Raw genomic sequence first — 15,404 nt, 5'->3', positions numbered from 1 at the left:
TTTTTTAACTTAGTATATAAAAGGTAATGACTTTTAAAGAATTAATTTTTTTAAGTATTTTACAGACATGCCAGAACTAATTGTTGAAAGCAATTAGAAAATGCACTTTCAAAGAAGATAGAACCTGGAATTATCAATCTCAATAAATGAGATTCATTTTAAAATAAATATAATTTGCCAAGTCACCAAAAAGCAGTTTTCTAAAGCTGTTCCTATAAAGGGAAGTGGGAAAGTGTAGACACTGTGCACTATTAATGCTTATTATTTTTCCTTTCGTGTTTCTTCAAGTCATGTACACATTTGATTTTTTAGTTAAGAGTACAATAAAATAATTTATATTTTATTGAAGTAATAATATTAATATTTTTCTTATTTTTGAAGGAAAATGAGGTATCCATTACTTTAGAGATTTTTCAATATACTTGACTTTTAATATTTTAATTCAAAATAATTTAACTTGGACAGGAAATCAATATGATATGTTTTGTACAGGCTTGTTCTCACACTCGGTGGTGGTGGTGTAGATACACGGCATCTGAAATGGTGAAGCAGTGGGCATGCACTGCTGTCTGGGTGCTTTTACTTAGGAACACCTGTGCTTTGCCACTTTCTGAATGTCTGCAGTCACCTCACCATTAGCTTTCATACTTTTGATCATTTTTTAGATAATCTAAAGATTAGTTTAATCTGAAGATCTACTATAGTTTGTAACTACTTTCTTCATTTGATTTTCAAAACGGTCTCTGTTCCCTAATGGCTGGAGGGAATGACCAGCGTGCTGAGGACTTGTGTATTCACCAGATGAGCTTCAAGTTTGATTTCTGCTTAAAACTTGAAAGAAATCTGTGCTTATTCCTTTCCTATACTGTTTTTCCTGAGGATAACAGAAAGTAGAAAGTTACACTCAAACATTTTGTTACTTTTTTCTCCCCCCCCCTCATTGTGTGCAGTTTACTAACAAATGAATTATGTTCAATCACTAGAAAAGAGTTGTTAATAACTAAACATATAGCAATTAAATTCCATTTCTAGTAGTTCACATTTTAATAAGTGGCACATACTGATTTTTTTTTTATGTCTCCTTAGTAAAATACATACATGAGTCATGTCATCCCAAGAAAACTATTCTTTTTTACTGGGAACTCTGCACTTTGAAAGAATGCCACTTTACGATGAATGTGAATATCAACAAAACAAAAACCCTTAAACTAAATTTTCTCAAGCTTACAGTTGCCCACCATATACCATCTAATACCAGAAATTATAATTTTCTAATATGAAATGTTAAGCAATTTTTTGCAGGTTATGTACACATCAGAACAGAGAAATGTATAATTTTAGCATATTTGAGTGGCTATTTTTCATATAATAGATGGGTTTTGCATTCCTTAAAAGTATATTACCAAGTAACTGACTCTTGTGTGCTTCTCTGGGTATTTCAGGGCAACAATAAATGTAAATAAGGTATACATACAAACAAAATGGAAGTAACAAAAGTGTTCCTTCCGTTATTAAGTACAATTAGGATCAGCATAGTCTTGTAGGTCAGTCCTTTGACGACTCGGAAAGTACCCCTTGACCTCTCCACGAGCAGTGTCTGCACCAGAGCTGCCTTATCACCATACAGGCTCCTGTAATAAACAAGTGAAGAGGACTGTAAGGTTTCAGAAGTACTCTTTCAAGTGACTAGAGATTTATGAATTACTACTCGGATTGTTCTGACTTTAAGCTTTAAATTCAGTGGTCACTTAACTCCCTCATGTATTGGAAAGTCAAGGGAATTATATGTGAATTTGTACATTTGTAAGTATTTCTTCCAGATATTTGAGGATTGGCCTTTAAGTAATGTCAGTAATTTATATGAAGAAAAAAGCTACAAAGTCATATCGCATTGAACAATTAAAGCTTGAAGACATATATTTATATGCATGTATGTATATAATCCAAGTATACTTACATATGCGCATACATACACACATGCATGCATGTACATAAGTTTAAGTTGTACCTTTACCTTAACTAGTTTATCAATATATGAATGGATCCTTTTTCAGAAACAAGAATTATTTACTATGAGAATTCAGAAATCTGTATTTGTGGAAATAATCCATACATGCAAACACATACTTCAGTTACTGGTAAGGCCACCAGATTATTTTAACTTTGTTTTGAGACAGGCAGTTCCTTCTGCCTTAGCCTCCTAAACTATGCCCAGCTTTATTTTCTTTATTTTTTTAAGTGTGTGTGTGTACATTATTTCTATTATGCATGTACATGTGCACACACATAATTATAACTATCTACTAGATGTATTATAAGAGCATTTTTCTAATTTGTAATCTCTCTGTGCTTATAAATACCCACTTGAGGTTTTTGTTTGTTTTCTTTTATGGGGCTAGCCTGGGCTGGCCTTGAACTACTGATTGATTCTTTTACTTCAGCCTCCAAAGATCAAGGATTACAGGCATAAACTGTCATTCCCAGCTAAATACCTACTTTCTATGAATATGCTTCTATACAGATACTTGCAATTAGGAGAACTGAGTTTGGGGCTGTGTGTTAACTTTGTTTATAAAATAAAAGTCTCTGTTTTTGTATGTCTTAGATCTCTGACAACTCCTTTGTCTCACAGTTGTACTATACATGTTTTGAAAAATATGCTATGAAATTTGGACCGAAGGGCGGGCATATCAATGAGTTAATGTTCTGTGCCACAAGATAAGGAAAAGAATGCTGACTTAGGGCTGTACTCTGGTTCAAATTTGATTCTATCATGTAGTGTATACAGAGGTTGTTGTTAAAATGTCTGATGCAGAAGAGCCTCAGCTCTTGGCTTCAGGACTGTGTGAGCCTGCACACAGTGAGGTGTCTGCCGGACTTCACAGCTCTGCTCATAGCATGTAAACCAGGTAAGCTCCGCGCAGCACCTCACCTAGAGATGGTCTGGGGATAGCCCAGACTCAGATTGCTGTAGGGTCTCTGCTCAAGGTGAGGAGAGTGTAACAGCTTCTTCTTGGTCTCCTAACAATGTTTCCTTCTTACAGTTACTGGAGTTACAGTACTTACAAGCCGTTCTCCTTTTCTTATTATTTATACTTGTCTTACTTGTTTCAAAAAAATGTAGGTGAGTAACTTCTTTTTTTTTCTTTTTTTCCCAAGACAGGGTCTTCCTATGTAGCCCAGGCTGGCCTGGAATCGCTATATACCAAGCTGGCCTGGAACTCGAGATCCTCCTGCCTCAGCCTCATGAGTGCTGAGATTACAGGCGTGCGCCACCACGCCCAGTTTAGGTGAGTAACTCTTAATTAAGTACAGTAAACAAATTGTTTTCTTAATTTGATTTACCTAAAAACCAGCATAAAAAACATTTAAGATTTTATCACAAAAGATTTAAGTTACTTCCTTTCCTATAAAAATGACCATGTAAAGTCCGTATCATACATAAAAATGCAGTGCATGTTTAGCGCTGGGTTTCATCCCCAGCATTAAAGAAAACAGGAAAAAGGGAGGGGGGAAGAGGAGTAATGATATCACTTTGAGATACATGGATTAAGCTACTGTGTGCATCATTTTTAGCATAACTTCAGTGTCCTATGGCTCATTACTGTAAGCAAAGTATATAAATCTTTATAGTGAGAATAATAGGAGAGCATACAGCTCACAGCAATGATAGTGTCTTATACAAGGAAAAGAGGGGTCCTTTTCATAAGATAATCTACCAGGGTTTAACATTGTCAGAGAACATCACAAAATATGAGAGCTGCCTGAGCTCTGCAGTCTCCCAGTCGTGTGTGGGTTCAGAAAAAAATGCAATGCCAAATTAGGCACTTTCTCGACGTGTGTGGTATCTGCCCTCCAAAGGGCACTCCTAGTCCATGTTCCTTATTTTAAGACAGGATGCAACATAAAAACAGAAGACCAAAGCTGGGGAGATGACTCAGTGGTCCAGAGGACCTGGGTTTGTTTCCCAGCACCCTGTGGTGGCTCAGAGCTACCTGTAACTCCAGTTCCAGGGCCCTCACCCTCTTCTGGCTTCTGTGGGCATCAGGCACACAGTAGTGTACAGACATAAGTGCAGACAAATACTCACACATATGAAATAAAGTTTAAATGTTTAAAATGTAACAAAAATAAAACAAGACTACCTTGAGCAGGTCCTTGAAGCTGTGAAATTTTCTGTGTGTGTTACTGATAGCCAACAGGATTCAATAGAATAAGCAGGCTTGGGGGGAGAGTCATATGGATTTACAGTCAAAATCAAAAGCTTGGAATTTGTTTGGGTCCCCATGTATTAACTAATAAATGCAATAGAGCTATGGTTCTAATCTATAATTATCAGTGGAGGTTTATGTAAGCATTTCATATGGTTGAAAAATAGATATTTAACATGACTTACACTCTACTACAGTAAAGCTGGCGATACAATATCTGATTCATACATGTGTGTATTCTTTTCTGTCCCTTCCCAACCCTCCTCAACCCTCCCCTACATCAAAGCTTGTGGTCCTTTCCATCTGTGTACTAAAAGGTTTCTTTGTAAACCAGGCCATTTGTCCGTCATTGTTTGGGGTCCAAACAGTGGTAAGATACCCTGTCACTGATCCCGTGTGCTATGAATGGCAGCTCCTCTCCGGACAATTGGCGGAGGGGCTGAAAAATATTCCTGAGAGGATTATTTAACCTTTCAATTTAGAGGGCACAAAGCCCAGCTGATTAATGAACTTTCTGATGGGTGCCGATAAGCGGATCTATTTCTTTATTTCCCCTAAAAGTGATTCCTTCTCCTATCCATATTACTATAATCTTAAACATAAATGTGGCAAATAGATTAAAAAACTGCACTAAAGAGTTTATCTGACTGGCAAACTGAAGGAGCTAAATTAAAATTGGTAATGGCAGCAGTGGCTCAGCCTCATATATGGTTTTAAATGCACTGTGTATTTTGAAGAGACTTATTCTCTAGCTTGCCTGGTAATGACTGCTTTTGGTGCAGTCTGGGGCTGGCTTCTGTTATCCCCACCTCGTGCCCCCCCCCCAAAAAATGAGTTGTGTTATCTGGATGGCTGCAGACACATCCGCACCCCCTTTCTCACTGCATGGGCAGACAAGGTCGATAGCATTACAAGGTATTTGTGGCAGTGCTTGTTTCAGTTTTCAGAGCTGCCAGTTTCCAGGCAGATTTGAATTACAAAAGAAGAAGCTGGCATGAAAATTGAAAGGTTTTATCGGCTGGTCTGAAGCCTCATAGCACATTGCTTATTTATGCAGTCCATTTGCACCAGGAAATATAAAAAGGAAATACATTTTTAAAATAAGGCCATAAAGACCCAGATATGTTTAAGATGGCAAATAAAATATAGATACCTATAATATCTTTCCAGGAAACGATTTTCACTTAATGTTGCACATTACTTCAGAAGAGCATTTATGTTGCCGTCATAAATGTGTGTGTCTGTGTCACTATGTAGGTAGTCTCTGGGGATTAAGAAGGAAGCCCTATGCTAACTTACTTTAAAATTAAAATAGACGGAGGGATAGCTCTGCAGTTGGAGAGCTAGCTACATTGGAAATATTTAAATAGGGTGGTAAATTAAACTTAAACTAACATTTTTGCATTCCATGTAAAATTAGCCATGGCCCAGTGAATAAACGCCACTACCTTCAGAGAAAATTGGGAAGCTTTTTAAGCCAGGAAGATTGGGGGCACTCAGGGAGTGCTGCTGGGCTCCTTACTGTCTTGCATATGCTCATTGTTCTCCAAGTACTCAGCTTTTTGTTTGGTTTGGTTTTTGTTGGGGTTTTTTAGTGAGAAATGCATCATTTATAGAAGGATTGAAAAGCAGTCAGTTTAGTAGTTCCTTCTTACAAAACTTTTAGGTAAAATCTATTGCTTTCCTAATGGTATGTATATGAAACTCCACCACTAAAATTTATGCCAATATTATACATATTCACTTTACTTGAACAGTTTTTATTTACTGAGAAACAATACACCCATGTAATATCTTAAACTCTTGATTACATAAAATGAAGGCTTAAATACATAAGCATTTGCTAGTGCAAGGCCTTGAGTAACAACTGGCTTTTCCCATTGGTCACTGCACCCTTTTCACCCATGAGTTTGTAAAACTTGAGGCTGTCCACACAAGCAGTAGGAAGGAAGTTAGATGTATATTGGAAATATCAAATCAATAAAGCAACACTCTTACTTTGCTGTAATTCAGATGAACATTGTTCAAGAATCCATTTTCCAATAAAGTAAATTACTCTCAGATAAACCATGAGAGGTATGAGTTTTTTGTAATTTTCTTTTTTGCCAGAGTCTGGCACCAGTCTCACACTGTCCCGACCTCGACTAATTACTTCATGTAGGTTTCTTCTTAAGCAGAAAACTATCAAAAGCATACATGCCTGCTGCATGCTAATGATGTGCTGTACATTTTTTCATGAATTTTCATAAGGATTTTTCTACGTAGCATGTGTGGCTTAATGATGTAATCACCCGATAGACTAGAAAATGCTCCAAAGGAGACGTTCCGGTCTGTTGTGTCCATAATACATGTTTGAAAAATCTGCCTAATTAAGGAATTACCCAATGAGTTGGGAGTCTGTTGGATATATGACATGGTTTTAATACACAAAAAATATATGTGTTTTACTATATATAGTACTTTCAACACTTTTTAAGGGTATAGAAAAATTAATAGTAATGTCTCCTATGATGCAATAGCTATTATTTTCAGTAAGAAAAAAATTAAAACTTTCATAAAAGAAACCTAATAGCTTGGGGCAAATAATTCTCCCCGTATCCTCAAAGAAAGTAATAGTGTAAATATTTGCCAGAACATGGACCAAGAGAAAGCCTTGTCCAAATCATGAAGGGCACAGGCCTGGAGTTGAGGTCACAGGTGGAGGACCCACCTCCAGAGACATCAACAGCAAAAAGTGTTAGCCTGCACGCTGCCAGTACATGGGGTCCCAGCTGTGGCTTCATCACAAATTCAACCCTGCTCTCCACAAACAAAAAAAAAGGGCTTGCCCAACTTTTAAAGTTTTGCCTTCCTTTCTTCTCTGCCCTAGATGATGATGACAGTGATACTCTTCCTTGTTCTAAAGATTGTTCTTCCCTGCCTACTCACTATAAGCTAAATAAAACACTAAGAAGGGCCCTCTCCTCATTACTGGGCAGGTAATAAAAGTCAGAATGCTACCAGGAAACAAGTATTTAAATTTATTCAAACTTTTTCTGCTCAAATGTCAAATAGATTCCAGATAATGGACTTTGAATAAGAGTGTCCCTTTGGTTTGGGATAGCATCTTATTGAGAATTTAATTTTGTGGATTAGGTTTTTAAAATATCAGTATTAAGGCAAGGGCTGTAATATTAGTTTGTTGAAAGAATAAAATTATTTGTAAATAGTTGGAATGAATGGTTGTTCTCAAATATGAAAATTATATCAACTTAAGAGGTATACATGCAAATGTAACATATTCAGAAAGATTGAACCAATCTCTGCTTTTCTCAGTGTTGTATTTGGTTTTGCATATATTTACCGCAGCCATTTAGTATGCATTTTAAAATATGTTCACATGAAAACTGTCTTGATAAATAAAAACATATGGTCTTGTCTTTGAGCATATGTATGATTATAAAATAAATCTATTTTTCAGTCACAAGAGTAGAAAATTCTCTTTAATTAGTAAAATTGATTGCATATCCTGTATAATAATGAGCTTCCACTAGATGTAAGCCCTCATTGGATCAAAGTCAGTTTAGATAAGGGCAGCCCAAGGTCACAGAGGGAGATGCCCAGCAGGCTCATTTGCATAAAAAATTACTGTTAGAAATAGGACACTGAGGCAGCTCTAGCATTTTGATCTCTTGGCCTTTGTCATGGAGATTCTTGGTGGTGAAGGGAGTAAGGCCAGTGTCCCAGATAATGATTAACTGTTTTAATGGCATTCATTCATTCATTCCGCACTAACTATTCATGCAGAAAAAAGGGTTATGTAAAGTGACATTAGAAGAAAATCATTTGTAATCGTTGCATCAGGCTGCACTTTGAGGAGACATTAGGAGTAAATCCATGGCGTGGTAGGCTTATGCTTTATCTTCTGATATTTACTGAGTTCACTGGTGCATGAAAAGCTCTCAGCAAGAATAGCAGATGGGATGGACCTTTCATAGGTAGTGCTATCTACCAGGTTATTACTTCTATATATTGATAGTAAAGTAATCTCCAAGATATCACCCTACAAATTATTTAAATGTCTGTAACCCAAAAAAAAAGCCTGCTTTCATAAATAGTTCATTTAGTATCCATGGGGCAGTCTTGAGATGCATTCTGACTTTCAGACAGTCTTAACAAAGCTGTGTTCTCCCTCACATAACCCTTTGTCAGTAGGGCAGGCCCAAATGACAACCCCAGATCTAGAGCTGCTGACACACTTGGCTTTAAATCAGACTTTAGTGTTAATTTAAAATAAAGAAATACCCTAGAAGCGGTGGCACATACCTTTAACCCCAGCACTCAGACCGCAGAGGCAGGTAGATCTCTGGGCATCTGAGGCTAGCCTGGTCTACATAGTTTCAAACAACCATGGCTAAAGAGTAAAACCCTGTGGAGTGGAGGGGGTGGGCAACATGTTCTAAGGCATAAATATTGGGTCAAAATTTTTTATATTTCCAACACTTGAAATAGCTTAAAGATTTTTATTTAATCTTAGTATAAAGACTTGCCCAATGAACGTCATTATTGAGTTTTCACTACTGTATTCTAGTACAGAAGTGTGCTCTAATTAGGTAAGATCTAGGCTGATTTCATTCCTATTAAGTCCTACTACATGCTAGTTATTAAAATGAGAGCATGTAGATAGTGTTTGTCAAGTCATTTACTAATTAATTATTGTGAAACAGTGTAGAATTTCATACAATATATTACTGCTATTTTTATTAGTAATAATGGAAATTTTTAACTAGTGACATTATTCAGTTGAATGAACATCAAATGTTTATGCCCCATCCAAAGGCATAGGTGAACATTGAGGCTATATTTGATATTATTCCCTAAATAAAATAGCACTTGTCAGTATGAAACATGCTTTCAAATCTTTGACTTAAGGGGGCTGGAGAGATGGCTCAGTGGTTAAGAGCATTGCTTGTTCTTCCAAAGGTCCTGAGTTCAATTCCTAGCAACCACATGGTGGCTCACAACCATCTGTAATGAGGTTCGGTGCCCTCTTCTGCCATGCAGACATACACACGGACAGAATATTGTATACATAATAAATAAATAAATAAAATCTTGACTTAAACATCTCTTCATCTCTGGTACTAGAAGACTGATTCCCTCCTGGTTTTCCAAGTATGTACCATATTGTCAACATGAAGTAGGAGAAACAACAAGGAAATCGTATGATTAATTATTCAAGCTTTTTAACTTATGATATAATTTTATAGGTTTGCCATTAGAGATATAAAAAAATTAATAGTTTCCCAAAGTCTCTATTTTTTATTAACAATATCTAAAATTCATAAGCTTTTTCTGTGAGTTACGTACCATACCTGTGTGGTACCGAAACATTAGCCCATCATTTGCCATGTGTCCTGAATTCTAACCATCGACTGGCCCTGTCCCAGGAGGTGGATCCAACAGTGGGTAACTTTTTCCCTGCCTGGTGGATAGACAAATAAACTATTTAGTTTATCAGATGTGACATATTTTGAGGGGGATAATTGTTGTTTTGTTTTTCAAAGGGCAGAGGTATAGGGAACATCACTTGGCGGCCTTACCTTGTATCTGGAGAGCAGCTATTCAGGTGTGGAACAGTGGTGCTAAACTCGATGGAAGGATGTTTGTGTAGAGTGTTCAGAGAACACTGAAGAGGCCAGTGAGGTGATGAGACATACCAAGCATGCAGCAAGGTTACAGGGAGGGAAAAATGTGACCCACTGTAAGACTTGATCTTTTACTGAGTGAGAAGAGACATTGTTACACGAGTTTAGATTGAGAAGTGGTCATGTTCTGAGTCACAAGCCAGAAAAACCACCTTGTATTGAAAATAGGCTACAGAGATAGCAGCCTCGAGGCCAATTATAAGGCTCTACTAATCACCCCTAGGTTATCCAGGTGGAGCTAGAAATGGATACGCCTGTAAAGCCCATCTACTTTAGTGGTAGGATTGCTATATATCTACATAAACGAGAGCCACTTTTAGTGTTTACTGTTCTGGAGGTTGGTTGTTCCATTTATCATCAAATACGAACCCTGCTAAGTTGCCAACTGGTTGCTGAGTACCTGTCTACCATTAGTTTCCAGTCCTTTGCTGGCTGTCCAGGCCACTTAAGACACAGATAGAACATTTCCCCTTTGGGTTTAGATGACCCTCCTCACTCTTTCACTCACTCTGCTTCAATGTACGGCTATTTAAATCTTCTAAGATGGCAGGCTTGTCCCTTGCCTTGGAACTTGGCAAAGAATAATCAGTCAGTCGGCACATTAAGATGCCTGATTTTTCCCATATTAGGGTTCCTGCCAGCAAATCAGTCTAAGCCGTCAGCAGTGACTCGTTCACTGTCTTGGTCCATATTACTTACACTGCTGAATATTTTGTTTGCGCAAACATATGTATGTCTGTGAGGGTTGAAGGAGTAGAGTGGGGGCGGAGTTGTTTGGTTTGTCTGTCTTCCCTCACGGGAATGTAAGCAGTCATTTTTGTGTTGCCCACTTCTCAGATACCAGATCTTAGGGCAATATCTGGCATGGATTCTGCAGTTACTATTTCTAGTGAACACTGGCCGTGCGCTCAGGACCCTGCCAGCCTCACGGGCGGAGTCATCCTCGGACTTGGGTTCTAGTCTACTTGTTCCCTGCCCCTTCCATTCCCAGTCAGATTTCTTTCACTGTTTTGTACTTAGGATAAACCCACTGCAGTCTCACGTCTGCCCGGTCCACTCAAAGGAAATTGCTTTCAGCAGTTTTCAGTTACCTACAATTTCCTGACTGCTAAGTCCGATGTATTTCATAGGCTTCATCTTGGGTCATACACATCACTAACTTTTCTCTTTTTCTTCCTGGTTTTATGAGATGGGCATCGTCTAGCCTGGAGCTTGCTGTGTAACTGAAGCTGGCCTTGAACTCCTGATCTTCCTGCCTCTACCTCCTGAGTACTGGGATTATACAGGTGTGTGCCACCATGCCCAAACCATGAATAGCTTTTTAACAACTTCTTCCTTTAAAAAGTTACCATATTTCTTTGGGTTTTGTTTTCTTTCTCTATGCTCATTAGCTACAGTTTAATTTCATATCAAAACAACCTTTTTTGAGATTAGGAAAAATATTTCTATATAATAATTTACTAACTTCCTGGTGCTCTCCTACCTAATAGAAAAGTCTAAACCACTGCAGTGACACTTGCCTACCTATGTATATCCCTGTTAAAATCTATTAGCTTTTTATAGAATAGTTGTGTTTTTCATATATCCTAGCTGATAATAGCTGAAGTCGTAAATTCCATTTTTTGTGCCACGGCCCTTTTCAGTAGCAAAGACTGTTGAGATTTTGTTTTCCTCAAATTTGATGATGACTTATTAGTTTGATTGGATTGATAGCAATTAGGAACTTAGTAAGTCACACCTGGGTGTGTGAAGGTAGCTTTTTGGCTCTGACCCATTGTAGAGTCAGAGTTGGAATAGACTGGGAGGTGGTGGGGCTGTAGAAGGGAGAGCATGTTTGGAGAAATGTTTGGAAGGGGTGTGTGTCTGGCTTCCTGTCTACTGTGCTGTGAGCTGCCCCCCACACCCTCCCTGCAGTGATGGACTACAGTCTCTCTGAGCCTGAACAACAAACAGCTTTCCTCCCTTATCTGTCAGCTGCTTGGTCACAGCCCCAGAAAGAGTAACTAGCAACCCTCTTTCCATTTTAAGACATAAGAGCTAAAGTAACGTTCTTAAAAATTTTTATCACCTGTGCACTATTTTTCTATATCAAAAGCTCCTCTCTTCCCTACCCTGCACCCCAAGCCACCTGATTGTAGTATTAGGTAAAATGATAGTAGGCAGACTAGCACTCTTTGAACACATTGTTCCCATTTAAAAGACCAACAACTAATTCTTCCTCCTAAACACTTCCCCTTTTATCCCCTTTTATCCTGTTCTTTCCTGCTCATGCTTCTCAAAATAGTAACATACATACACTCTCCCTTCAATTTAGATTCAGTTTAACACTTCTTATTATGAAATACAATGTGCATACTGAAAATGCATAAAATACATGTAGAATTTAATAAATTCCTTAGATAACTCACTTTTTCTCTGCACTCCCCTTCACTCCTCACCCCGCTCTGCCCTCCAGATTCCCCCAGGAAGACTCTTGTGAGTTGGTTGCACTTGTGATGGTGGTGTCTGTCCTGATGTTGCTAGGCTTCTGTTGTTTTAGGCAGTGTAGGTCAGACCTTTCTTGAAACTTCTTTAAAGCCCAGGCTTCTGTCCTCCTTTGTCTCCTAAGCCTTGACCCCTCCCATCTCTGTCCTGTTGATGAGCCTCTGTCTGCCCCTTCCATGTTGTTGTTTCCTAGGCTCCAGTATGAGCCAGCTGCCACCACACACTAAACTAAAAAGAAGAATTTCTAAGGCTTCTCTTACCTAAGAACTCTTTTAGAAAGGTTGAGGTTTTGGATTTTCCACTAACATGTATTAAACTCTCACAATTATTTATGTTGCAGACCAAACCTGGACCACCTAGAAGACCAAAGACCCCTTCTGGACAGTCAGCATTAGTGTATTGCTACAACTGTGCACAAGAAGGCCATTATGGACATGTAAGTTTGAATGACATTGGACATAAGGCGTTTTGTTGTCAAAGAGTAGTTGCTGAAAAATGAGCTCAAAATGAATAAAACGCCTAACACTTACTTGTTTATAAGCTAACCTTCAGTGGTGAGACTTGATGTCTTTTCAACTAATTTACACCCATCCAATTTCTACCAAGATTAAGTGTCAAAGCGTATTTCTGTAGTTCTTTTAAATATACTAGGGGCTGGAGAGATGGCTGAGAGGTTAAGAGCAGAGATCCTGAGTTCAATTCCCAGCAACCACATGGTGACTCAAACCATCTGTAGTGAGATCTTGTGCCCTCTTCTGGCCTACAAGTCTACATAATAAATAAATCTTTTTTAAAAATAAATAAACTAAAAACAAACTTAGCTCATGAAGGCAGTCCGACAAAGTCAGCTGCAGCACAGAAAGTTTTCCCTGTCATCTTTTATTGACTGTTAAAGACTGTTTATTGGGTTTTCAGTTTAGTTCTTGAGCTTTCCCTGATAACACATTCACTTAAGTCGTTGCCATGCAACCTCTTCCCCAGGTGCCTCAATTGCCTCCTGTCAATACTGCGCTGTCCAAACTGAAAAGTACAGGCTGCTAGAGGTGTGAGAGCAGAAGAAGCTCCCCACTGTAAGGTGGTGTCTCTAGCCTCATTAAACATGAAACAGCAGCAGCTCGTCCTGGAGCTAAGACCCAGTAGGAATAGGCTTTGCACCCCGACATTGTGAAACTGTAAGGTCAAAGAGGAGAAACAGTGGCACAGAAGTAGAAATCTTTGTGCATGGGGATTCCCATTCCCCCACAAAGCTCCTTCCAGCCTAGAAACCAAGGTAACATCATCAGCTCCCGTGTCAGGAAGAAGGCCTACAGAGGCCCAGGACTCCTCAGAGTAGGGCTAGAGAGACAGGTGGGAGAGTGGGCAGTATTGCAGACTACCTCTTACCTCCAACTCTGCCTCCTCTCTAGTCCAGACATTCATTGGGAGTACCGCAAATGCAAGGGCCTGGCAGTGGTGGCGCATGCCTTTTAAGCCCAGCACTCGAGGGGGGGGGGGGGGGTGCAGAGGCAGGCACATCTCTGTGAGTTTGAAGCCAGTCTGGTCTACAGAGTGAGTTCCAGGACTGGCTCCATAGCTATTGAGAAAACCTATCTTGAAAAACCAAATCAAAAACAAAACCAGAGAGTACCACAAATTCAAAGAGACAGAAGGGCTGGGAGAAGAAAAGTACTAGGCAGAGCCTGTGAACAATTGAGTTTATCTTCCATGTTTGTCAGCAGGAACTAGGGTGGGTAACGGGTAGAAGATGAAGCTGGAGTGAAGCTCAGGCGCTCAGTGGTGATTAATCTCCAAAGCACAAAAGTTGTACAGCACTGACATTCAGATGCTGCTTCTAATGTGATCAAACCCACCGATAGGCAGCAAGATCTGACAGTATACTGGACTTCACCTCTGTAGAATTCAGGTTGAAAACCTAACTAGAGAAGATTCTTTTAGGAAATTACCATCCCTCGGTCTTCTATTGCCCTGTGCACACCAACTGTTGCCAACAACTTTTAGGAAACAGACTCATATTCGCCATCCACTGCCGTGCACATCACACAGGTGTTTAATATATATGCTTGCTTATCTCTTTAAAGCAAAAGAGTGTGCTTTTAGTTAGCATTTGTGTTTGATCGATTAAAGAAAAACAGTTACAATTGGATGCTTCCTGCTTACTAGTCACTGCCTTTAATGTAGATGGGAATATCAAGAGCATTTGGAATTTATCCCTGAAATCTAGACTTAGACAAATTTCATTTTACAGTAAAACAAATTTGGCAGCCATAGTTGAAGGAACTCTAGATTATCCAACACTAATGAAGAAGATCATTGGTGTGGCTAATCCAGAAAGGAACATAAATTATATAGCCAGCTATCAATTATCTGTTTTAATAGAGGAGACCAGTGATGTGGATAATCAAAATATAATTTACATGTAGCTTTGGAAAACATTTGTGATACGATGTGGCTCTGTGTAGTTACATCCGTCTAGATAGAACAGTATCCAAATAGGAGGCCACCTCAGTGGTAAAAGATGTCCAAGCTCCCCTCGCTATCAGTCTCAGATTTAGCCCTCACTTCATATTACCCTTCCCTAATGCTAGGCATTCTAGCTAGAGAGGCAAGGGCAGCAGTAGGCCCTGAGAAAAAGGCTATTCCAGGAGGTTGTGAAAAGGTGAGGGGCTGGGAGAATTTAAACAGTCTCTTTGTGCATGGGTACTGACTGAGTGTATCAAGATTACTTTGATACTTTTATTGATTTTATGGTGAGTTGGCAAAATTCCATGTGGGTTTAAGGCATTCTGACTTTCTTAGCTACTTAGCTAAAAAATGCTAACATTTGCAAATAAACTTCAGGCAAGATGGTAGAAGGCAGAGGAGAAGGCCCCAAAGAAAAGCCTCTCTGAAAAAGGTGTTCATGTCTCCTGCTGTCACCTAGTAGACAGAGAATAGTTAAAGCTGAGAGACAGAGACTGGGCAGTAGACAAGGGAGAGCAGGCAGAGGACGATCTCAGCGTGGTTGAGGGAGCAAAGAAAAGAG

The 15,404-nt window shown here is 38.9% G+C and overlaps 1 protein-coding gene across 4 annotated transcripts in view; it reads left to right on the top strand.

Moving 5' to 3' along the window:
- Nucleotides 1-15,404, top strand: part of Zcchc7 (zinc finger CCHC-type containing 7) — a 168,687-nt gene that overhangs the window by 149,428 nt on the left and 3,855 nt on the right. For 3 of the 4 annotated variants that reach the window (XM_041667399.1, XM_041667398.1, XM_041667400.1), the window contains exons 7-8: nt 2,055-2,138; nt 12,723-12,818. In XM_041667399.1, the coding sequence (XP_041523333.1) occupies nt 2,055-2,138; nt 12,723-12,818 (180 nt within the window). The remainder of the gene's footprint in view (nt 1-2,054; nt 2,139-12,722; nt 12,819-15,404) is intronic. The other variant, XM_041667401.1, reaches the window with a different exon arrangement.

The sequence above is a fragment of the Microtus oregoni genome, unplaced genomic scaffold (assembly GCF_018167655.1).
Source record: "Microtus oregoni isolate MIOR12 unplaced genomic scaffold, Mior012 000017F_ref0000208, whole genome shotgun sequence".
Taxonomy (NCBI): domain Eukaryota; kingdom Metazoa; phylum Chordata; class Mammalia; order Rodentia; family Cricetidae; genus Microtus; species Microtus oregoni.
Note: the sequence above shows the minus strand (reverse complement) of the source record. Positions and strands in the feature narration are given on the sequence as shown.